Source organism: Mya arenaria, chromosome 1 (assembly GCF_026914265.1).
Source record: "Mya arenaria isolate MELC-2E11 chromosome 1, ASM2691426v1".
In the NCBI taxonomy this organism is placed as follows: Eukaryota; Metazoa; Mollusca; class Bivalvia; order Myida; family Myidae; genus Mya; species Mya arenaria.
In genome coordinates, this window is record NC_069122.1 from 34,578,939 (window position 1) to 34,605,129 (window position 26,191).

Below are 26,191 nucleotides of genomic sequence, written 5' to 3' on the forward strand. Positions count from 1 at the left end.
TCTTTATCGTGTATTGATTTATAGCGATATTCCAAAAAATCCTACTTAAATTATCGAAAAAAAACACCATTAAAATGCCCACTTTGGGGGTTTTATTATGGTATTTGTACATACAAAATGGTTTATGTTTTAACTCTTGGCTACTGAGCTTGTTTCTGTAGTTTTTCACTTTAGTATTTAAATAAAAAAACAATTTAAAATGAGATACTATTAGCTGCAACTCACTTACTTTCTTGTTTGGGGCTCTAAGAATTGTTTTATCCAGTATCTGATTTTTTTGTCAATGGATAGATGAAATAAATAGTTTGATTTAACAATAATTAAATTTTAAAGTGCCTCATGGAGTGTTCCGCAATCATAATCATGGAACTTTTGCACTGTGCATATAATACCATCTGTACACTGGCACCAGATTTTCAAACTCAATCTCTTTTTTTAAATCAAATAAAAATCTAATTATTCCAAACTAAAATACCGAAAATGTGAAACAAATGTTATATAAGGTGCATATTTATAAAAAAAAAAATAGTTTTCAATATTTTTTCACATTTTCAGTATTATATTTTTTTGTTTGGAATAATAAAAATGATTGAGTTTGAAAATCCGGTGCCAGAGCATCTGTAGTGCTCCCTGTAGTTTTCATTGTGTTATTTGCTGATGTATTTTTCTTAAGACATTTCCAAACTAAGAGTCATTTTCTTAAGCTTAGTTTCCTACTGGGCATTTGATATAATGACATTATAATACCAAAATTGCTATATGTTTATAATAATTGATGCACAATTAAAACTTTTATTATTACATTTTTGGATTGATTTTGTTTTTAATTTGTCTTTGACAAGTTTAAGAAATTGATATAAGTAAGGAAATTATGAAAACCGGCCCTGGTGATAAAATAAAATGGTATCTTTTAATGCATTTCAGGTAGCTTCGTGGCTGACCTAAACGCAACACGCCCCTCTTCATTCACTCGCTACAAGTTATGGATATTTGACGGGCACGAAGAACACTGCCAGGGGCAGTTTGTGCGAAATATCTGCATTTTTGGCGTCGGTAAAACATTTTTCATTTAAATGTGTATAACATATCTGTTTATAAGAGGTCGGTAAAATCTTTTACAAAAGTTTATACATAACATCTGCACTTTTGGCCTCACCAAATATTTCTGACAGGTTACCTTTAGCGACATGGTTTCATTTTGGGCGACGGTAAATGTTTCAGGCATAACTTTAAAATAGTGTGCTAAATATTTGTATTTAGGGCTTCATTACATAAAAAATGTTTGTTTTTTTTCTTTAGTTTTGGCGTCAATTAGTATTTTGTGCAAATGATACATCTTAAGTAGGCGTCGCCAAAAATGATTTCCACGTCAATTTCTGAGAACTATTTTAGCGAAATATATGTACATGTGGTGTCGGTAATTCTATTTAGCACGTACGTTTTAGCAAATACCTGCTATTTTGGGCGTCGGTAAAACAATTTTACTGGAAATGTGTTTGAGGTTTCCGCCATTGAGGAGTCGATTAATGTTTTCGCATGCAACACCTGTTCGAAATGTATGTGTTTGCCGTCGGTTTACAATTTCTTCATGAAAATTTGTGCGAAACATTCTCATGAATGATATTCCAACAAGTTCAGGACTATATTCGACCATCTAAATGTTTCTGATCTCCTGCATTAATAAGAACACACTTGAATCTACCATTTAACTGACCTGTCCACTCACCCCACTCTCATCGTTTTCTCTGGCTCTACCTTCTTATTATTTCAATACTTTCGCGTTCTTCTTTCTTTGTAACTCCTTACTCCTCGCACGTTTGTTCGAAATATATGCATTGTGCGAGACAGTTATAGTTTTACATAAGAGTTTGAGTGAATTATATTTCATATTTCAAATATTTTGGAAAATAGTGTTGGCTTGGATATTTTTGGCGATATATGTTTGCTTTAAGCGTCATGAAATATTGTTTACTTCGAAATAACTTGAAGTTGGCCGCCGACAATGAAAGATTGTTAAAATATCTGCAATCTTGTCATAGAAGTGTGTGCTAAATGTTTGCATTTTCGGCATCGATATTTGTTTAATGAAATCTTTGGCACGAATATCTGCAGGCAAATATTTGGATTCATTAATTTTGTACCTGAATGTGTGCGCAAAACATGAGCAGTAAAGGCGTTGGCTTATAAATTTGCGTCCATATCGTAAATAAATTTTAGCATGAACTTAAGTACAAGTGCAGTTTTGTAGTGTTGGCTTGAAAATTGTTGAGTAATATTTGTATCTTTTGCTTCGCTAAATAGTTTGGGTAGGGGAGTTCGTGTGGCATTTATCATATTGTGGACTGTTAAAACAGTGGTATTCAGCTTTGTCGTTAGTTTTTCAAAATCATCAGGTCGTACTATGAAAAGGTCAATGTCATATTTCCGGTTCATCGCGCGATATTGTTTATAAGATTATCACATTTTGTTGATAAATGTAATCTCGTCTATGATTCATCCCGTCTGATTAGCGTGGTTACTTGTGTGTGAGTGTGTGTTTGGGGTTGACAGGAGGTATCCCAAACGTAATTTTTAAAAGGGAATATTTTCTTTTCAGGAGATTTGCCAGGATTAGCCGAAAGTGAAATGCTATTTGCCAACAAATTTTTCCTCGATTTTCAACCATTGGCCCGAGAGTGTTTGGACGAACTGTTGAACAATCGAACGAGGGAGGAACATTTAGGAAATCTTTATTTCAATGACAGTTTTTATGCACAGCAAGACTTTGTGATTAATCAAGTACGATTGGGCTGATATCATGAGAACGTACAATTTTCGTTAAGATACAGTGCTATTGTATCTTAAGGGCGAAGGTTGAAAGCATAATAGCCTACATTTAGAATGATAAATATGTGTCCACTTTTCTTGTAGGCAGGAATGATTTGTTTCGGAATAATGTTCAATATTACTGAATGTTTATTATGCGCATAACTTTGTTTTGTTCATGAATCTTACCATCAGAATAAAAAATAATAATCTATAACTAACTTTTATATTCAGTTCAAATGGATCATAAAAAAACCCATACATTCACCTGCAATGGAAATGATACAAAATTCATGGATAACTTTTGATGTCCTATACACAGAACGTTCTAGTAATTCAAAATTTAATAATGTGGCTCGATTTGTTTGTTTAAGAGTGGCTGTGAATTGAAATAACGCACACGGGGCCGCAATCTCGTTCATCAAAGTATGTTTCAACTTCAAACAAAAACCATTGCTTAAAGGCCTAGTTTAAGGAATGTTTGGCATGCCAATCCCCTGCTCTGCATCTCCCGCTAAATGCACTGATGTCACAGTAGGGCCAATTTGATATTCAGAGCAGAGATCTGATCAGACAATTAGGCAATTAGTTTAAGATCAATACACAGAGGTTGTGTACAGTACACGTTTTGTTGTTGTTGTTGCTTTTGTGTGTTTTTGTTGGGGGGGGGGGGGGTCACTTATAGAAAGATTAAACTAGGTCTTTAAACATGCTTAGACTAGTGGTGTTCACCTTTGCAATTATTTGTTAGGTAAGTTAACACATTTTATCTGAGTTTGTATACTTAATACTGAAAACACTTATTAGTTATTATCTCGTTTTTATTGTTTGTGTGCCATAGTTTAGCGTGCGAGTTTTAAACTACTTTCTACTATATAAATAAAATATATAATACGAATGATGTAGTTGTGTTGGTACAATCATTTATACATGATGCAATTCAAACCAAACGCGCATAACCAGTAGCCAAACACTAGTAATTAAAAGGTATATATCATGCGTTAGTACGTTGAATTATGTACAAGCTTGTTTGCATTAATCAACACTGACTAGTTCCTACCTTAAATGGTGAACAAACAACACATTTAGAATGCACATGTTTAGGCGTTGGACTATCTAACGACACCACTGGACTATTTAGGATGTGTGTTGGTCCTTATGTGCGGCTCAGTCGGCATTATACAAAGACAGGACTCAACCCGCAACGAGTTGCTCAACAAGCTTTTATTTTCATTACGAAACCACCTGAATCTAAAAATCAGATAGGTATAAACCAGAAAATATAGAAAAATCGAAGAGTAAATCGAAATTTCGACAAATACTCATCTTGAGAGGGGTGTCTGATTTTCAAAAGTCTGCACTACCTCGACCTGAGATTGACCTAGTACCAACATATAACTTTGGAAAAACCAAAGCAGTTCATAAACTAGCACTTGTTCTGTAATGGCTGCTGGTTGCGATTCTGGCGAACACGCCGTCTTGATGCTTTGCATCAACCTTATTCTTGTCACTATACAGGTACAGTTTTTACTTTTAAGTCTTTACATTTAAATCAGAGCGTGACGTTTGAAGTCGTGTTGAATGCTGCGCAGAATATTTGCCTACCAGTAGTGACCTTGATTGACAACCTAAAATATATTACTGAGTTGTGGTTGATGCAAGAATGAATGAGTTTCATATTTTGTGACACAATGTTGGATATTCTTGATCACCAAGAAGCATGCGATAACGGTATGAAACCCTGTATTGAGCACTTGATGATCTCAAAACATATGTTGCATGTTGTTTTGAGTGACAGCCCACCCTCCCCAACCCCCTTGAGAAAGTATGACTTATTTCCTTCAACTGTTTAATTTAGCAATATTGGTTCATTAAGAAGTCTTTAGAATCAAACTCTAAACAAAGGGAAAATTTAGACAACTCATCATAGGTATAAATAAATATGAAAAACTTCGTCAGGTTTATAATAAAAGTATCTTAATTTAAAGGTTATGATATTAGTATTTTACTGATAACATTTTCTTATTACCGATGGCTATTAAGGAATGAATTGTGTAATGTTACTTATTGATATATCGTATGTGTCAACTTATAAAAACGCGGGAAAGAAATTTTGTGAAAATCTTCACATAATGTTCAACAATTGTGAATCCATCAACCAAATGACGAAGCAAACAGTAAACCATATATGACCAGTAATCCCATAATTCAGTAATATATCCCTTCAAAGAAGTCAAACTTACCCTATTATGAATTGACGAGTTTCGCATTGCCCCGTCCCATAGCCAATTCAAGGTTTCAAAGGTTGAATGGCTATGCGGTTAGCGGTCTCTATAAATGGTTCAGGTCACATATGACTCAAACGTATATGGTTGCTTCCACTGACAGAGGCTTTTCTATTGTTAAACCCTGCACCAATGGAAGAAAAACCATGAGTGCGAAGGCACAAGGTCAATGCTGCGGATCAAGTATATAAAGCCATATATTTAATAGTTTATAATATTCTTCAATCACATATGATCAATAGAAAAGGAATCATGTAAGTTTTTTTAAAAGGAGGTTTCCCTTCGCGCATTCATAGTCAATACATCTGTATTTACACATGCTCAACATCTTATTGAATATTGCATATAATTACAAGTATATAAATATTATCAATGCTTCATATACCAATCCATATTATTTAAAAACATTTTTGAACATCCAAAACAATATTAGAATGGCCCAAATGTATAAATCAAACAATGGCGAAAATGAAAGTCAAAATGTAATATGATTGAGACAAATCACCTTCCAGCAGTACTTTCAGTTCTTTGATTTAACACATACATTATCTGGATCAAAAAGCACTCTCCGCGAGGGAGCAAAGGTCTAGAAACAAACATACTAGGCGCTATAAGCTAACTACCGTTGTATAGGATTTGTTTTGGAAGAGCTCCTTAGAAAACAATTGTAGCAACTAATTCCTTTCAGGAAACTCCTTGAAAGAGATTCCGCTGATTCTTATTCATACAAGATATACATACATAATTCTGATTCTCATGTATGTATTGTTCTTGATTGGATCAACGATTGATAAAGCCAATCGGATAGCTTGGTTTAACTAACCAACGTATATAATGAATAATTCAATGAAGTATGATTAATTAGGATTGTCTCAGTTTGATACCGAATACCACATCTGCCTAAGGACATCGGTGTCCGTTTTTAACGTTAAAAATTGATCCGTTGAAAAATTTATCCTTACGTTAATATTCAACGTGGTCAAAGCTTATGTTACACCGGCATCGATTTGTAAAGAATGAAACATAAAGGTAACGTGACTTATACTAAGTAGATATGACTATTTTAAATATTCAAAGTTGGGATGTAGACATCATGCACATGACTGAAAGACTGAATTCAGCCTGAGCAGCTGTGCTAAATTCTCAAACGTAGCACAAACATTGAATGGCATCTGTCGGACATCAATATTGCTCGCCTTAGCGAACAAGATGTCTCTTGACAGTCCCAAAAATAATTGATTGTATCATTGTATAAACAAAAAGGTAAAACATAATTCAAATAAACTAGAACAACAATAAAAAATATGCTGAAGTATATTCTTCCAGATGTCAAAATAAAAGGATAAGAATCTCTTACGAACATTATCAATTAAATGAGGGATCATCGCCTTGCACGTGCTGTTTATAGTGAAAACGGCCTTTACCTAATTACCACAGGAAAACTATCCGCGGGCAACAGCACTTACCCAGGTCGAAAGAAATGGGCAAACAAACATCTGAAATAAAACTAATTGCATTTAGTGCAGGAAAATACGAGCACCACTGAGGCATCTTAGGTTCCCCTTATTCGAAAATGTAAATAAATGTTATACATGTTACTCAGTTAGGGTCTCGGAGAGTTGAGATAAACACGACGATTTCTTTCTCTAAGATTTTTTTTCAAATACTTACAGGCGTGTATCATGATCGGTTTAAAAAGGTATTTAAAAGGTCATTGAGCCGATCAGTCAATATATCCGCATGAAGCATTTTACGTTTACGTATTTGTTTAGAACATCACAATATAAATCAGGTAGGGTTATACCATTAACGATCAGGGATTGACTGTTAGTGTATTTATAATGAGCCATAATGCTTATTAAGGTTAATGAGAAAAAATCCTTAATTTATGATATCTTCATGTAAATGATAACTTTTCATTTTAATAAAACGTCATTATTTACATATGTAAATCATTTCCGAGTATACCAAATATTGATTTGAAGTTCTATTTAGAGCTTAATTTTGATGACACAATTGAAGAGATGATTGCGAGATGAGGTGACCATGAATTGAAATTACGTCCATACTGAAAATGACTTTTGTGTTACAACTGTTGATGTGTGTTTTGTGCAAGAATTGTGGTTTAATGGAAGCTGTGTGTGATAGAGTAATATATCGTTACGAAATATGTTTTTAAAACGATTAGTATGTAAATATTGCAAACAATCGGTGATATTGACCAACACTCTGTCAATGTAGGTTGCAAGTAGTAAGCTATAAATGATGCATAATATGAAAGCAATAATACAGTATGGTAGAAGTTGTTGCCATACATGCATGTATAACAAATACTCATCCACTCTTACAAAGTTGCAACCATGCTATCAATCGTTATGCGCTCCTAAATCTGAATAGGAAAAATTGTTAGTGTATCTCGCAATCACCCCTTCATTGCTTTACGCCATTTACATTAGTTTCGACAACCACATTACTATTGCCCCAGCATCTAAGCACTTTCAGTGCTTTGATTTTTGAAGACAGTCGCGAATATGTACACAGCAAGGAAAATGAACTGACGACATCAATTACCAATTACGAATAGTGGGGTGGTGGTGGTGTTAGTAGTTTATACTCCGGGTCCCGGCGTTAACACATTGAAGAGTCCCAGAGTGACAGTTCAACCACCGCACACCTACATTATCCTGGAAGGTTAACCAGTACTAGGTGCATTCACCTCTGCAAGGAACTGACAACTTCCGTACATGCCAGGGGGAGTGGTACAGTGCGAATGGTCGTAGAAAGGATTTCATAACCAAAGGAGCAAGAAGTGACCCGCTCCGGGAATCGAACCCTTTCTCTTCATAATAATGATTAAAGCTGTACAGTATACTCTCACAGATTAACAGTTGGCAACGTTTTTGTCTTGAAATGAACTTATTGTTAAGCAATTGTCTGGAAACCAGTGATTTAAGACTGCAGACGAAAGATAAGATCAAAGATTTTCGTATTTACGGTCGAAAATTAATGTTTTATGGCCAAAAGCGTTACAAAGGCTTCAAGAAAAATGAAATTTTCGACAGTTACCAGGCAATTGTCTGCTACTCTCCTTTGAGCCCACGCGCAAACTGTTGTCTGTTACTTAGATTGTTATGAAAAATAATACATTTGGTATTTGCTAGTTTTTTCATTCTTCGGAATAATGACATGTTATATTGAATAAATAAACATGGGTGATAGACACTACGAAAACAACATAAAAGATTATGGAGGCGAAGATCTCGTCGGAAGTGATGGAAAAGTAACTACTTCTTAGAGAAATTATTTCGGACGCCAAATATTTCGGACAAGCCAAGAAGTCTTCCATTTCTAGTCTTAACAAAAATTAACAGTTTCTGCCAGTCTTCCAGAGAGTCAAGTTGGCAGCTTTAGCCTGTCCCAAAAAATATTTGCCAGTCAGAAAATTTACTTTTCAAAATATTTTATCACCATGCTAAAGTAGTCCATATAAACAGCCGCTTCAGAGTCTTTATAGGGAACACAATAAATATCCAAATGTTAAAAAAAGTTCCCTAAACGCGCATTTTTGTGGCTACATGCTAAAGCAGAAGCAATTAAGTGTTGACGATTTTGATATAGCTTGTCCAAAAATTGTAATTATACTTTTTATTAAAACAATATTATGCATTTAAAACAAAATGACAGCAAATGTATGCATGTGTTACAAAGCAAAGTTTATATAGCCCTATGTAGGCTTTTACAATAGCCGTTCTAGATATCCTGCGGGGTTGGTTACTGGGCCCTTCTTCAGATTTGTGGGCAGCGCAGTGAGTAATAAGGCAATCAAATTTGATAAGAAATACATTTCAAACAGAATTCAGATTGTAAAAACCAGCTATTAAATAATTTTCCACACAAAAAATAAATTGCTCATTATCTGACACAAATGTTTGTTAAATACACAACAAGCGAAATTAGAGGGGGGCACACCTGGTGCGGGCCCCCTTTGAAATCATCCAAGTTTACTTTTTATGTCAAAATAGGAGAAAAAATAATAAAATACGCCTTTAGTGCATCATTTCAGACTACAAATTGTAAAAACATTCTTGATTGAATAACAACAAATCCACATGCAAACAGTTTATGTCATATACTTTCGGTTCAGAGAGAGGGTGCATGTCAAAAGGTTGCGCCCCTAACTTACGCGCCCTCTAACTTCAAAGCCTGGTACTACTCCTGTACACTGCTCACAGGGTTCGAATTTAGACTCGCATACTCGCTAAATGCGAGAGACATTTGGAAATTGCAAGTGACTTTTATTCAAGCTCGCAAAATTCTGCGAGTGGCTTTTTCTAGCCCACAAAATGTTAAAAGGAAAGTAGAATAAACATGAACTTAATTCCGCTATGTAGTCGAGTGTAAACAGCCTATAAGTGGCATGTTTACACTACCAGTATAAAGAAGACAGTACGGAGTCACGCTCTAGTAGGTTTTCAAAAATAGAACAAATACGGAAAAGGCTGAGTTTTATCTCGAATCTTTCCGGGATGCTCCGAGGCGTGCATAATACAAAGTGAATACGAATGACGTAATCACCTGGCTCAATCATTGGCTAAATTTAGCGCTTTTGCGCACTATATGTAAACCCCATCATCCTGTCAAATTGAATAGACTTCGTTGATCGATATATTTCATGGTCCAAAGTATCCACGCTACATTTACTGTTGCTTTTTTATTTTAAATTTATTATTTTATTGTTTTTAATACTGATAAACTTAATGAAATCTGTAGCGTGCTTGTCGAATGGGTATTAAATTACCCGATGGCGAGGGTAAATATACAAAGTGAACAATGTCAAATTATTGGACAGCTTTGTTATCAACAAGTCTTTCCATACTCCCCAAATAAAATAAGCCATCAACAAGTTCTAGTAGTCGAGTCACTCAAGGTTGATACTTTTTAATACTCATAATATGTCTTAGGTGTTAATTTCGACTTTAATTAGACAATATTATAAGGGAATAAAGCAAATAATAAAATTGCAAGTTGATTTGTCATTTTGCGAGTTGCCTCAATATGCACTCGCAAAATTTTGCGAGTGCTCCTCAAAGTTAAATTCGAACCCTGTCTCAATGTCATTCTTTAACAAGCGCTTATTGTGCTTCATTATCACTTCAGTCTGATGCCTGCTTGCTATAGCAGTATGGTGTGAAAACTATGTGAACACCAAGTTTGAAACAATGATTGGTAAATGGGTGTGACATAACGAATCAGTACTGTAATTTTGACTACAAAATAGGGATCACTTCAAAATAGCGATTTCGGTTTATTGATGGAAATAAGATTTAAGCAAACAAAGAAGAAATGAAATCCAGACCAAAAAATAAATTTAACGATAAATTCAGACAATCAGTGTTTGGATTAACTGTGATAAATGTACTACAATTGAAGACTGATTACATGTTCTTAGTCGTAAAATGATGAAATAAAGCATTCCATTGTATCCTGAAACACATACATGTACATCTTTATTTGAAGTATTTTTTCACAAACAACTCCGTGATATGCCAATTAATACAGATACAACTTTATAAGCAAGATGCATTTTGATGTTCATTATGGTAAATTGCCTGTAGTACATGTATGCATTTATATTTATTTATGTGTCTGTTTTTCAGTTGATTGACAAGTACTGTACACCTTTAAAGCAGGGAATAGAACATATGTTAGAGAGATTGTACACTGGGCTAGAAAATGAAGATGATGATAATTACTCTGTTTACACTGGAATAGGAGGTATGTTAAGTAAAAGGTGATGGTTGGATGAAGAAAATTTTAAAGCTACAGCGTGGTGTTTAAAATGGACAAGATTTACAGTTTTACAAATAATTTCATTATTGTCTCTGGTTGACTGATTTTTACCTACTTTCTTATATATATATTTAAAACTTTACCTATTGAAGTTTAAATCATGTGTAGTTTTGCAAACAAATTTCACTAGGCCATGGGTCATTGGATGACCTTTACCATGGTGTTTCATTGGATGACCTTTACCATGGTGTTTCATTGGATGACCTTTACTATGGTCTTTCATTGGATGACCTTTACTATGGTCTTTCATTGGATGACCTTTACCTACCATGGTCTTTCATTGGATGACCTCTGCCATGATCTTTCATTGGATGACCTTTACCATGGTCTTTCATTGGAAAACCTTTACTATGGTCTTTCATTGGATAACCTTTACCATGATCTTTAACTGGTTGTCATTGACCTTTTGACGTACTTCACATTTTGAAGCCACAGCAATGAGATTTTGACTTTGAAAACAGTATTGCAAACATATATCAATATTGTCAATTTATCATTTTGACCAAGTCTTTTTCACAAACTTCTCAATTTTGATGCTGAGGCATTGAAGGTTAGACAATGTTTACAGTCATACAATCATCAATTATCAGCAATAAAACTTCAAGCCATTTCGACTGGTAAAAGAAACCATCATCACAATGCTATAACAGTTTCGTTGTTTTTGTCCCGATATATAAAAAGTTAATTAACCATTACACAGCTTAGAGATTTGAAGCCATTTTGGTCCTCAGTGCTTGCTTACAATTGTATACAGGAATCCAAACTTGATGTTTGCTTACAATTGTATACAGATATCCCAACTCTGTGTTTGCTTACAATTGTACACAGGCACCCCAACTTCTTTTCAGGCATTGCCTTGCTGCACCTCCGACTGTACTCGTACAAGAATTCTGATAGAGGCCAGCTTGAGTGTGCACTTGACTGCTTGAAACCAGCGCTTAAAAGGTTAAAGGTGGGTTGTGGTGAATAAAAGCACCATTTACCTGTCCTGGTATTTGGTTTTATAAATGAGGGTTTTACTGTATTTTAGAATGTTTTCTTTGTTTTGGTTTATGCAGTAATTATCATATTTGAAAGGTTACCAGTCTAACAGTGCAATAGGAACAGTGTGGATATTTTTCATCGATATTTAAATATACACATGCCTAAGCATGATAAGCTTTACAGTGGCTCTAACCAGTTTCTTCACTGACCTCTCAAGGTTGAAAGTATACAGTATTGTGCTTTGCGCTTGTTGTGAATAAATTCTATAACTCTGAAAGTAGGTGCAGTTATTATCACCTGTTGAAGCCACAGTGCTGTCTAAAAGTGTGATCATTTCAAATGTGTACACATGTAATGGATTTTGAAAATCTGTATGCCTTTTTGAAAGTACCTCAATTTGGAATAAGTAAGTATTCCACCGAATAAGCTTTGTTAAATTATTATGACTGGTAATGTTTTCATATTAACCATGCTTGCCCATATGTACTTGCATTTTTTTGTAAATTTGTTAATTTCATTTAGGGTCGAAGGATCTCTTTTCTCTGTGGAGATGCCGGTCCACTTGCACTAGGAGCAGTGGTTTATTCCAAGCTTGGGAATACTGCGGCATCTGCGGACTGTATCAAACGGTAATATTCTGCATATACCCGGTAAATGTACATGTATGTGCATTAATTTTACAAATGACACCTTTGAAAGAAATATTTTCTCAAAAATGTAGTTGAACCGTATCAATGTTCATATAATCTTTACTAAATGCATATACTTGTCCTATTCACATACATGTATTGATTTTAAATCTCAACTTTATTTTGGTCATATATTTACATTGTAGCTACATATACATGTGTAGAACACCTGCATGCAATGTAATTTGTTGAAGTTTTCTGCAGTCTATTGCTTATTCATTAAAAAAACACTCATCAGTCCAGTCAGATTAAATTTTATTTTAAGTGTGTTAATTATCATTATCATTTTGGGATTAATTTAAGTTTGATTTCAGACTTGAAGCTTTACACAAGGCAGTATGTGAAGATCCATCTTTGCCTGACGAACTGTTGTATGGTAGGGTTGGCTATATGTACGCCCTGTTGTTAGTCAGAAAACATTGTGGGAATGATAGCATTCATATGGATATTGTGTTACAGGTAGGTCTTTAAATTACATGTTCTCATTTGAAATAGGTTGCTTGATATAATAAATGTTTGTATTTATCTTATAACAGTTATAAGGAATGATTATTGTATGTTGTATTATGTGTTTTGAAAGTATTTAAGACTGCAGGAGTTATGGAAAATATTTAATATATATTTTCTACAAACATGTTCCATCCTGTCAACCATATCAGGTTTTAAGCGCTACAGGGGTTCTAAAGTTTGGATTTAATCCTTAAATCAGGATGAAGAACTTTCACTTCAGACTATAGTACAATTGTAAAGATTGTTTTTGTACGGACATTTGCATCAAAAACTGTAGGAAGTACATGTAATAAATAAAAATGACTTTGAAAACAATTTCACAAGGGGTTTAAGCCCCTTGATCTTGCTTCCGACATGAATACCGCATTCTCAAACAGATCCCCAACTATTTTTAAGGAATGACAGTTATCAGCTGTTAGAACCACTGACGTTTTATCACGTGTATAGCCCTTGTGGTTAACTTGTAAGTAATAGTTTGGGTTGACAAACATGTAAACATTTTTAGTACAATTAAACTCTTTTTGACTTCTCAGGTGTACAAATGTGTGATAGACTCGGGACTTCACATGTCCCAACAACAACGGTGGAAACACCCTCTCATGTACGCCTGGCATGACAAGCATTATCTTGGGGCTGCCCATGGACTAGCTGGGATATACTATATGCTAATGCAGGTCAGTATAAAATATAAATAAGGTTTCCCACATGTGCAACATTGGCAAAGATGTCTAAGGAAAGCAGTAAAAATCAGTGTGTGTTTTCTGACCAATTTGGTAATACAGCCCTTTTTTCAAACCAAACACATATACGTTTTTCCCAATTTTGAAAATTAAATTCTAAATTTTATGCATAAAAAGAAAAAGAACCTCAATTCGTTTTCAACCTCGAAGGGTCAAGGCTAGCAATGACATCAACTTGATCGAGCTGTAGTATTCACGAAATTAATATGAATAATTTAATATTCTTTATAAATTCTTTACATTTTAACAAATATGCTGTGCAAGGAATTCGCATTATTAAAACCTTTAACACAGTATCTTTTTATGCCCCCGAAGGTGGGCATATTAAAATCGCACCGTCTGTCTGTCCGTCCGTCCGTGTGTCCAGCTCAATAACTTGTGTCCGGGCTGTAACTTTCCCTTGTATGGACAGATTTTAAAATAACTTGCCACATGTGTTCCACATACCAAGACGACTTGTCGCGTGCAAGACCCGTATCCCTACCTCTAAGGTTAAGGTCACACTTAGTGTTTATTCACAATGGAGTGCTGCATATAAGGACATAGAGTATAGGTTGTTGTGTCCGAGCTGTAACTTTCCCTTGTATAGACAGATTTTAAAATAACTTGCCACATGTGTTTGACATACCAAGACGACCTGTCACGTGCAAGACCCGTGTCCCTACCTCTTAGGTCAAGGTCACACTTAAGTGTTTATTCACAACGGAGTGCTGCATATAAGGACATAGAGTATAGGTTGTCGTGTCCGGGCTGTAACTCTCCCTTGTATGGACAGATTTTAAAATAACTTGCCACATGTGTTCCACATAACAAGACGACATGTCGCATGCAAGACCCGTGTCCCTACCTCTAAGGTCAAGGTCACACTTAGGTGTTTATTCACAATGGAATGCTGCATATATAAGGACATAGGGAATAGGTTGTCGTGTCCGGGCTGTAATTTTCTCTTGTATGGACAGATTTTAAAATGACTAGCCACATGTGTCCAACATACCAAGACGACATGTCACGTGCAAGACCCATGTCCCTACCTCTAAGTTCATGGTCACACTTAGTATTTATTCACAATGGAATGCTGCTTATAAGGACATAACAGTGTAGGTTGTCAAGTACGGGTGGTATTTTTTTATGTTTAGAGGCAATTTAAAATAACTTGCCATATGTTTTTGACACGTAAAGGCAAGATCAACTTTTCATGTACTGACCTTGTTCATAGGTCAATGTCACATTTGGGGGCATTCGTCACATACTGTGACAGCTCTTGTTTGTTGCTAGGAACCTCAATTCGTTTTCAACAGCTGGTTGTATTCTTAAAGAAACCAATTATATCAAGTTCTTGTATCTTTTTTTATATTTTTGAAAGCATTTTTAGGCAAAATTGGACTGTCTAGCTTAGTCAAGCAATGTGTAGCAAAATCAAGCAATGTCTTGCAAAATCATGCAAAGTCTAGCAAAGTTTAATTTTGAACAAAGTCAACTTATAAATAATAATAAGTAATACTTAATGAGAGAGTAACACACTGAAAACATTATCTTAAGTATCTGTGACCATATACCTTTCAATAGTTGCTCAAGGGTAATACAAAAAGTCATGTAGATCATAGTTTGCACATGTACTCCACATGTATATAATGGGTTATTTTAAGCCATAACTCTACATGTATATGACAGGTCAGCTCCCCTCAAATATGTACTTTACATGCATATAATGGGTTAGTACATGCCACATAGGTATGTGATGGGTCAGGTCACCCCACACATGTACTCTACACGTACATGTATATGATGGGTCAGTTCACACCACACATGTATATAATGGGTCAGTTCAGGCCACACATGTACTCTACATGTATCAGATTGGTCAGTTCACGCCAAACATGTACTTTATGTGTATATGATTGGTCAGTTCATGCCACATATGTACCCTACACATATATGATGGGTCAGTTCACGTCACACATGTACCCTACATGTGTATAATGGGTCAGTTCAGGCCACACATGTACTCTACGTGTATATGATTGGTCAGTTTATGCCACTCATGTACTGTACATGTATGTGATGGGTCAGTTCATTCCACACATGTACTCTGCATGTGTATGATGTGTCAATTCACCCCACACATATACTCTACATGTAAATGATTGGTCATTTCACCCCACACATATACTCTACATGTTTATGATGGGTCAGTGCATGCCACACATGTACTCTACATGTATATAATGGGTCAGTTCATCCCACACATATACGCAACATGTATACATATATTATTGGTCAGTTTATGCCACACATGTACTCTACATGTATATGATTGGTCAGTTCACGCCACACATGTATATAATTGGTCAGTTCACGTCACACATGTACTCTACATGTATATGATTGGTCAGTTCACGCCGCACATGTATATGATAGGTTAATTCACCCCACACATGTACTCCACATGTATACAATAGGTCGTGTATATGATGGGTCAGTTCACGCCACACCGTGTACGTTCACGCCACACATGTACTCTGCATGTATCGGATTGGTCAGTTCACGCCACACATGTACGTTCACACCACACATGTACTCTGCATGTATCGGATTAGTCAGTTCACGCCATACATGTACGTTCACGCCACACATGTACTCTGCATGTATCGGATTGGTCAGTTCACGCCACACATGTACTCTGCATGTATCGGATTGGTCAGTTCACGCCACACTTGTACTCTGCATGTATCGGATTGGTCAGTTTACGCCACACATGTACTCTGCATGTATCGGATTGGTCAGTTCACGCCACACATGTACTCTGCATGTATCGGATTGGTCAGTTCACACCAGTGACAACACATGTATTATTCATGTACATAATGGGTCAATTCATCCCACACAGCTACTTTACATGTATCTGATTGATCAGTCCATACGAAGTTGTGTGACCAAGCTATAAGTGAAAGTTAACCATGCAGTTCCCCTTCTGTAATTGTCCTTCCTCACTGGAGTGCCATTACTTCTACATATAGTAACTTTACACTTGTAAATATGCTTCAGGTATGTGATTATTAGACTGGGCTTATTAAACTGGGCTTATTAAAATCAGTCTTGACACCCACTTTACCACTTCCCCATTCTCTCAGCACTTTAAGTGCTTTGATTAATCGAAGAGTAAATATTGCAACATAGTCTTGAATGGATTTTCACGCTGCAGTCCCTCCTCTGTAATAACCCTTCATTTCTAGTGAGCCAATAGTTTTACATATAGTTAAGTTTTATCTTGAAAATATATTCCAGGTATATGAATGATTTTTTAGTCCAGAAGCCCATTGAATACAAAATTGCATCCTAGCTCTTCTACATGTAAACATGTAATTGCCACCCAAGAGTACTACTTGTAGTTATCTTGTAAAATCATTACAGGTCTCGGATTCTTCGGTCCAGAAATACATACAAGAATTAGTACGACCTAGCCTCGAGTGGATGTTAACCCTCCAATTCCCTTCCGGTAATTGCCCCTCCTCATTGGGGTCCTCAACGGGCGATAAGCTGGTACACTGGTGTCATGGGGCTCCGGGCTGGATACACACTTTCGTCGAGGCATATAAGGTAAAAGACTAACTCCAACCAGCGGTTTCTTTCCGCTTTCATACATGAATCACTGTCACCACGGATACCACAATTTGATGAACCATATCACGTGATACAATTCAAAGTCTTCTTTCATTTTTTTTTTAAATTCGAAGACAACGCGATTTAACGGAATTTACTTATATATTACATTAATATTTTTTTAAATGAATTGGTATAGCTGAAATACAGCTATTTTCGTACGTGGTGGTAGAGGTCTCTGCTTGTCAAGGGAGCTTACTGCGTTGGAGATAATGATACGTGTAGTAATCACCATGGTAAATGGTGTTAAGTTCCTTAAAATAATATAGTTTCCTGAAATAATTACCAAAGACAATTGCAGTCCTGTTGGAAACCTTTTAAAGGTCTTTAATGAATTGTGCAATCAAATGTTCTTGGTATTAAATAGAAACAATTGTGCTTGTGTCATATTTCCTTGTAATAACGTCCTTTTCGTGTTGTAGGTACATGCATATCAACACATGAGTAAAATCCTCCTTTATGTTAACAATGTAATAAAGCGTGTATCAACGACTTTGAATATGGAGTGGCAATTTTGCCTTTCATAACATTTTGCGCAACACATTTTTGAATATGGTCTTTATACAAATAACAATATTAAAGTCGCTTTGATGTTACATGCAGTGTAAAGCAACTATGTTGATGCATGACTCCAACCTCGAAGGGTCAAGGCTAGCAAATCACGACAAAAAATGTACGGTTTGAAAAGGTTTAATTAACCCCCATTTCGTGCACATCATTGGCTTTAAAAAAAAAACCGGATTTTTTATTAAAATGGACTTATTTTTTACTCGAAATTGAGCGCACCTTCTCCATTATATTCGTGAATACTACGGCTAGATTCTCCATCTTGACCGGGGGTATAAGAAGGTACAACCTGACTTTCTGTGTTCAGTGGCGGATTCCTGGTCTAGTCGTAACACACTTGACTGTCCATGCAGGGACCCCAGGTTCGAATCCCAGCCACACCACTAAAACTTTCTCGGCACCCCAGCGTATCATAACCTATATGATATCTTATAAGTTTTGATACGCTGGGGTGCCGAGGATGCACTTAAAATACTTATCGTCTTCCGGGAAGGACATTAAATGGGGGATGTGTGACTATGCTATATATAGGATATCACTAACTAGGGTTTTATTCTGTCTGTGGGCTATGCTCCAAAAACCTAAAATGACTAACAATCTTATCGGAGCACTCGCCGAGGCCCGAGTGCGAGTATAAATAAGGTCACATGCCTGCTTCAACCCTAGTAGAGCAAGTAATTTTGTTGTTGCACGCATGTGCAAAGATTTGCTTAACTACTGGTATATCAGATTTTGTTGCACATTGTTTTAAGAAAGTCAACATTACCATTCTAGCTTAAGAGACGTACAATGTTTATAGTGCAATAGAAACCCAAATGGCCTAGTCCAGTGGCCAAAACTCGACAATTATCAAGTTAATAACATTTAATTTCGACGGAAGTTCGCCCTTATTTCACAAAATGACTTAGGCATTACACATTACCGTATCTTAATTTATTGAAACTCTTTGCTAAAACTTGACTTTACAATTAAAAATTAGTTTATTGTGAATATCTTCGTACTGTTTGGATTTAAAAGTATTTTTTAGACTCTTTAAAGGAGAACATTTCACAATTTATACAAGCTGGGCTTGATAATATAAGAAGGGAGATAATATCGTATAAAACTTTGATAATTTTTTTCCACAGGTTATCGTTATTTTGTGCATTTAATTATACGAATGTTTGGATAAATACTGCTTGATCAATACACATGTTGACAAACTTGGGTCAAAAGGGACAAACCCAGTTTAATGTACACTTGCTGTGTTCTTCTATAATACAGTTGTTTGGGGAGGACCGCTACCTCCAGGCGGCAGTCAGATGCGCGGACGTCATCTGGGAGAGGGGCCTCCTCCGGAAGGGTTATGGGATTTGTCACGGTACCACGGGCAACGCCTACGCATTCCTTGCCATGTACCAGCTGACTGATGATAAAAAGTATCTTCATAGAGCTTATGAGGTAAACTGGGTACAAAGAACGTCTTGAGTCTACCGGATTGGCCATATCAAAAGCATTTGAAATTGATCGTTCTTTTAAAAAGTCTTTCATTACATTTGGTTGTATAATTAATTGGCTTATATGATGAATGGGACCAGGATGTGTAAGATATTAAATACGGCCCAAGGATTCGATACGTATTAATGTATTTTTTTTCCTGTTTTCATTTAATTGCCACTGTATGCCTTCTTGATTTTAATTCAACTAATGGTAATTTAACTTATGTTCCAGTTTGGAATGTTTTGTATTCATCAGAGACCACCAAGAATTCCCGATGCTCCTTACTCGATGTTTGAAGGTAAGTCGTATTTTTATATCATATCCATGTTCCTTAAGATTCTAAAACACATGAAAGCGTAAAGATTAATGCATTTTTTTTACTTTGTGCATTAAATTACTATGTTTAACTTAACTTACCTCACTTTAAAGGTCAAAACAAAAACAAAAAAAGGATATGATTCGTGTACAAATATAAAATGATATCCGCTTTTATAAATGGAATGTTTTCAATTAATAGATACGTGGCTACAAATTCCCCTGTTCAAAAAGTGTCAAAATATCGCTTTTATGTTTTTTATCTGTTCACAAATCGTTAACTATTTAACATTCAAGTCAAAAAGTTGAACATGATAATGCATTAAAATAAAGCAAAATGCATCGACATATCTTGTTCGCCTTTAAAGCTGCACTCTCACAGATTGGCCATTTTAACAACTTTTTTTATTTTTTGTCTTGGAAAGAGCAAATATTTGCGAACATATCTGCAAACCAATGATATAAGATTGCCGACAGAAAATCAGATCGTATATTTTCATATTTCCGTACGAAAATTAATGTTTTATGGCTTAAACCGTTACTAACGGTTTAAGAAAAATGCATAAAATATAAATTTTTGAACTTGCATATAAAAATCTGCGATCTGATTATGTGTCAGCAGTCTTATTTAACTGATTTCCATGGATTTTCGCAAAAATCGGCTCGTTCCAAGACAAAAAATAAAAAAAATTGTCAAAACGTTCAATCTGTGAGAGTGCAGCTTTAATACATTAATATAACTGTTCTAAATAGAACAGATGAGATCCTTCGAAAACCATGAATTCTTTTTTCTTCTGGTCACATCTTAATTCTTTGAAATCTTTACCATTTTATGCGTTGCATTTTATCCGATCTGTTTACATTCCATGTTATTCGGCTTATTCAATGCCCATGTTTGTTATTTGTTTGGCAATACATGGTTAAATCAAAATCAATAAAGATCTGTTTGATGTCCTTGTTGTCACAATAAGGTCAAGGTCAGTTCGCGGCTGAACCCAAGGTTAAACTGAGTTCTTCAAAAATGCATAAAAAGCTTAAGTAGTTTATTTAATTAGGCCAAAATTTTTACTTAATCTTGATTTTACTGTTCGTAAATGAGTTAATCGTGATAAATTATAAAGATAATGTTATTTTTAAAGTTCAAAGAATCTTGAGAACATGGATATATAAACAATAATATAACGAGACAAAAATAGTGAGCTTAGCTTAATCCTGTTATAAGAGACTTAAGATGCTTCGAGGGCCGTTTTAATGAAGTATTTTAGTCGTAATTATCTTAAACCTGTATAAACGTCACAAACGGAAATACATCGATTTTTGTGATCTGCTCAAAATGAGTGTCAATTATAAAGTTGCCTAAGTTAAATCCACACAAATACGTAGCAAATAATGAAACTACAGCACTAATGGAGCGGTCACGCTATGACGTATAGGATTAGCAGTAACGTATGCCGACGTACGTTAATTTTCACCAACATGCTGGTGTACGTTAAAACAATTTAGGGGTAGATTTAGTTAAGTTGTATCCGTTAAAAGCTGGCATACGTTTTTGTTCGCTGAGGCCGACATAAATGTGTGTGCATGCATAAGAATATCGAGGTATTCCGACGTCCTCTTCATATTAGGCATTCGTGAGCCATACTCTTAGACATACGTGATATATAGTTTAATTACTTTAGAGGTAAATTACTCATATGTCGAGATCGGTTGGTATGAATGTGTACCGTACAACTAACTTATTGATAACCTATGAGTAACTTACTTCCCTACACATGTACCTATATCTAACCAATATCTGACGTATTTTCAACGCATATTGACGTCAGACGTATTAGACGTATGTCTGACGATGGAGTAACGCGGTTCAACGGTACAACTTGAGTATGATTGGCGTTTTGCTATCACTTCTCCATCCCACACAGAGAAGATGAGGCTTGGACGGGAGTTCCAATTTGTCTTTCTCCTGCATCAGGACGACGTGGTGTAGATGGGTTCTTCTCGCCTCCACCTTGGCTCCTGGAAAACTTTTTGGTTGCTGTCTTCTGCCATTTTGATAGCTCGCATTGTGAATGCGGTACTGTAGTGTGTGTAAGCTTATTTATACTCGCACTCGGGCCTTGCCCATTCGGCGAGTGCTCCATTGAGATTGTTAGTCATTTTAGGTTTGGAGCATAGTGCACAGACAGAATGTAGCCCTGGTTAGAGCTATTCTGGTTCTTTAACGTGCACCAGTGTATAGCCCTGTCACATGGGACTCCCATTTAACGTCCATCCCGGTAGACGATTAGTTTTTTAGTGATGCGACTGGGGACTATAGAGATATGCGCCTTATTTTATATGCAGAACGTCACGTGATCGTCGGCAACACGCCGAGCGCGCTGTGCATAGGTTTTTCATAAGTTTTTTAAATGTTGGGCATAAGTCGAGAACGCTTGATATATGCTGGCCATTCGCTGTCCTAAGTTATAAATAAGTAAGTGATACGTTACTAATAGGCCAGACATACGATATGTATTCGTTCAACACCTTATGCAATTTATTCTGCTGTAGAATTTACGATGCTGTTTTGGACGTGTGCCGACGAGTTGACCTTTCTTATTTTTCATACGCAACATAAAAGTTTGCAAAACACATCATAGTGTAACTGCATCATGAGATAATTTCAGTTACGACGAAAATCGACTTAGCAGGTTCTTTATTAAAGCGACCCCTATGCCTTTAAGTTATCCAAAAAGAAACAGAATGAATAATAAAATGTGCTTCCATTGTCACATGTTTGCAAACGAAATGGATCCAATGTGGATATCCGTTGACGATTACTTTGTATACATTGTGTATTTACATTTCGTTGTTAATGTCAGGTTTGGCTGGTACGATCTACTTCCTCGTGGAGCTCCTGACACCATCAGAGGCACGGTTCCCGGCATTTGCTTTCTAAGAAACCTCCTGGGAATGTGAAGATGACGCCATCAGAATGTTTGCGAATGACGTACTTTGCAAACGACATATTTTGCTGACAGTAGAATTACGTCCGTAAATTGTATGTCATTGACGTCTACAATAAACGTGGCGTGTAAAATACTCAATATTAAATGACAATTACGTGCGTGAAAGTTGACTCTGAGAACGTACGTTTTTTTTGAAGGCTTAAACACGCACGCACGCACGCACGCATGCACGCACGCACATCGTCTTTACAAAGATAGTGCAGTGCAATTGACGTAAATACATAAAAAATGTGTATGACGTCTTTAAAACGTTTGTAAATTGACGTCTTTAAACGTATGCAAATGACATCTTGAGAAACGCGGAGGCGAAAATTCTGTATGCTAACGACGTTTTTTAAAACGTTTTTATAAATGTGCATGGCGTATGATAGATAGACAGATAGTTATTTTGATCTGAAGAAGAATCTCAACTACAAAAAAAGATGCCTGCCTTCTTTACTTACTGGATGGACAAGAATATACTCAAACGTAAACCTGCACCATGTATTTATAACTGTGGCTACAAAGAAGGTACTAGTATGACGTGAACTGATTATCCCCCTCACATAATCTCCGAGTGAGTGTCACTTCCATCATTCACCCCCTTACATATTCTCCGAGTGAGTGTCATTACCATCATTTACCCCGTTACATATTCTCCGAGTGAGTGTCAATACCAACATTCAGCCCCCTTACATATTCTCCGAGTGAGTGTCATTACCATCATTTACCCCGTTACATATTCTCCGAGTGAGTGTCACTTCCATCATCCACCCCCTTACATAATCTCCGAGTGAGTGTCAATACCATCATTCACCCCCTTACATATTCTCCGAGTGAGTGTCATTACCATCATTTACCCCGTTACATATTCTCCGAGTGAGTGTCAATACCAACATTCAGCCCCCATACATATTCTCCGAGTGAGTGTCACTACCATCATTCACCCCTTACATAATCTCCGAGTGAGTCACTACCATCATTCACCCCCTTACAAAATCTCCGAGTGAGTCACTACCATCATTCACCCCCCTTACATAATCTCCGAGTGAGTCACTACCATCATTCACCCCCCTTACATAATCTCCGAGTGAGTCACTACCATCATTCACCCCCCTTACATAACCTCCGAGTGAGTCACTACCATCATTCAACCTCCTTACATAATCTCCGATTGAGTCACTACCATCATTCACCCCCCTTTACATGATCTCCGAGTGAGTGTCACTACCATCATTCACCCCCCTAACATAATCTCCGAGTGAGTCACTACCATCATTCACCCCCCCCCTTACATAATCTCCGAGTGAGTCACTACCATCATTCACCCCCCTAACATAATCTCCGTGTGAGTCACTACCATCATTCACCCCCCCCCCCCCTTACATAATCTCCGAGTGAGTCACTACCATCATTCACCCCCTAACATATTCTCCGAGTGAGTGTCACTACCATCATTCACCCCCCCCCCCCTCACATAACCTCCGAGTGAGTCACTACCATCATTCCCCCCTAACATATTCTCCGAGTGAGTGTCAATACCAACATTCAGCCCCCATACATAATCTCCGAGTGAGTCACTACCATCATTCACCCCCTAACATAATCTCCGAGAGAGTGTCACTACCATCATTCACCCCCCCCCCCCCTCACATAATCTCCGAGTGAGTCACTACCATCATTCACCCCCTAACATAATCTCCGAGCGAGTGTCACTACCATCATCCACCGCCCCCCCCCCCTTACATAATCTCCGAGTGGGTGTCACTACCATCATTCACCCCCCTAACATAATCTCCGAATGAGTCACTACCATCATCCACCCCCCTTACAAAATCTCCGAGTGAGTCACTACCATCATTCACCCCCTTAACATAATCTCCGTGTGAGTCACTACCATCATTCAACCCCCCCCCTTACATAATCTCCGAGTGAGTGTCACTACCATCATTCACCCCCCCCCCCCCCCCTCACATAACCTCCGAGTGAGTCACTACCATCATTCACCCCCTAAAATAATCTCCGAGCGAGTGTCACTACCATCATCCACCGCCCCCCCCCCCTTACATAATCTCCGAGTGGGTGTCACTACCATCATCCACCGCCCCCCCTTACACAATCTCCGAGTGAGTCACTACCATCATTCACCCCCCCCCCCCTTACATAATCCCCACGTGAGTGTCGCTACAATCATTCACTTTGTTGTGTTATTTGAACATCGTCACCTTAATGCGATTACTCAATATCTGCTTCTACATGTTTGTTACAAAGAAGGATACGTCCATGTTAAGATGGTTTTAAACTAATCCGCTGTTGCTCTTTGTTTTGGAGAATACTTGTTTTTATACCGGCGATGTTTGTATTCTATCTTAGATACGTTTTTCAATAGGCAAAGAGGAATAACTTTTGTGTAAATATTTGAAAAAGATTTTGAGTTATGGCTTACATTTAAATTTTCGCGACGCATACCGATCTAGCAATTTTGACAATGAACCGGATGTTTTCTTAAAAAAAGTGGACTTATAAATGAAATATACATCTGATTTGTACATAATTATTCTTTAGTTATGCATATAAGGTTAACAATTAAATTGAATTGAGGTGTGTGTTTTACTATTAATATACCAATTTGACAATCTTAATTGCATCAATCTTGTAAGATTAATTTTATTTATTTCGTTGAATATGATCTGTGTCCCACAGAGAATAGCATATTGTTGTTGTTTTTTAAGACGTGGTTACTACGTTCTCAAATAATAAGTCTTAATAAAATGTATGTCTATCTGTTTGTCTTTCTCAGAAGAGTCTCCTATGCTATTATTAAAGATTATCATTGCGATTTATTGCGCATTTTTTTGACATAATGTTTATAAAAGTGTAATATTCAAAAAAAAACTTAATTGTATAATCCATAGAAACTTTAAGTTATAATAACTGTTGTTGTTTTTGTTGTTTTTAACACGAACTGTTGTTGTTTTAGCCATTTAAATTCTCGATCTCTGGTGGTATCAGTGTAACACTAGTATTTATAATGACAGTTTTTGAGTCTAACGTTAATTTGTAATTTGTTTTCACTTACATTTAAACATAACGCATCAATGAGCGCTATTTTGTATGTTTTTGTGTGAGGTAGGTCAAGTATAAATCATAAATGGAAAAATGTAATAATCGTTATCTTATCTGATATGCTTCAAGAGGTTGCTGTTGTTGTCCTTTCAATTTCACTTATGATTTAAAGTGGTATCTTATGTACTGTGGGTAAAATGTAATGTCATGAAAAAGGCATTTATTTTATTTACAAGTGTCTTATTGATATTAAA

At 36.4% G+C, this 26,191-nt stretch overlaps 1 protein-coding gene across 1 annotated transcript; it reads left to right on the top strand.

Annotated features, from left to right (window-relative positions):
- The first annotated feature begins 8,198 nt into the window (after window positions 1–8,198).
- Window positions 8,199–24,374, top strand: LOC128233984 (lanC-like protein 2). The gene is made up of 10 exons (XM_052947898.1): window positions 8,199–8,370; window positions 10,748–10,865; window positions 11,789–11,892; window positions 12,447–12,553; window positions 12,928–13,072; window positions 13,657–13,797; window positions 17,275–17,460; window positions 19,354–19,530; window positions 19,801–19,867; window positions 22,746–24,374. Exons 1-10 carry the CDS (start codon window positions 8,299–8,301, stop codon window positions 22,820–22,822), a joined length of 1,194 nt encoding a protein of 397 aa, XP_052803858.1. The 5' UTR covers window positions 8,199–8,298; the 3' UTR covers window positions 22,823–24,374.
- The last annotated feature ends 1,817 nt before the right edge of the window (window positions 24,375–26,191 follow it).

What these genes read in the sequence shown, in the direction of transcription:
- LOC128233984 (XM_052947898.1), top strand. Translation starts at nt 8,299, where the DNA reads ATGGGTGATAGACACTACGAAAACAACATAAAAGATTATGGAGGCGAA. An exon ending in CTTTCGTCGAGGCATATAAG is followed by an intron (nt 17,461 to 19,353) that starts GTAAAAGACTAA and finishes TCTATAATACAG; the next exon opens with TTGTTTGGGGAGGACCGCTA. An exon ending in ATCTTCATAGAGCTTATGAG is followed by an intron (nt 19,531 to 19,800) that starts GTAAACTGGGTA and finishes CTTATGTTCCAG; the next exon opens with TTTGGAATGTTTTGTATTCA.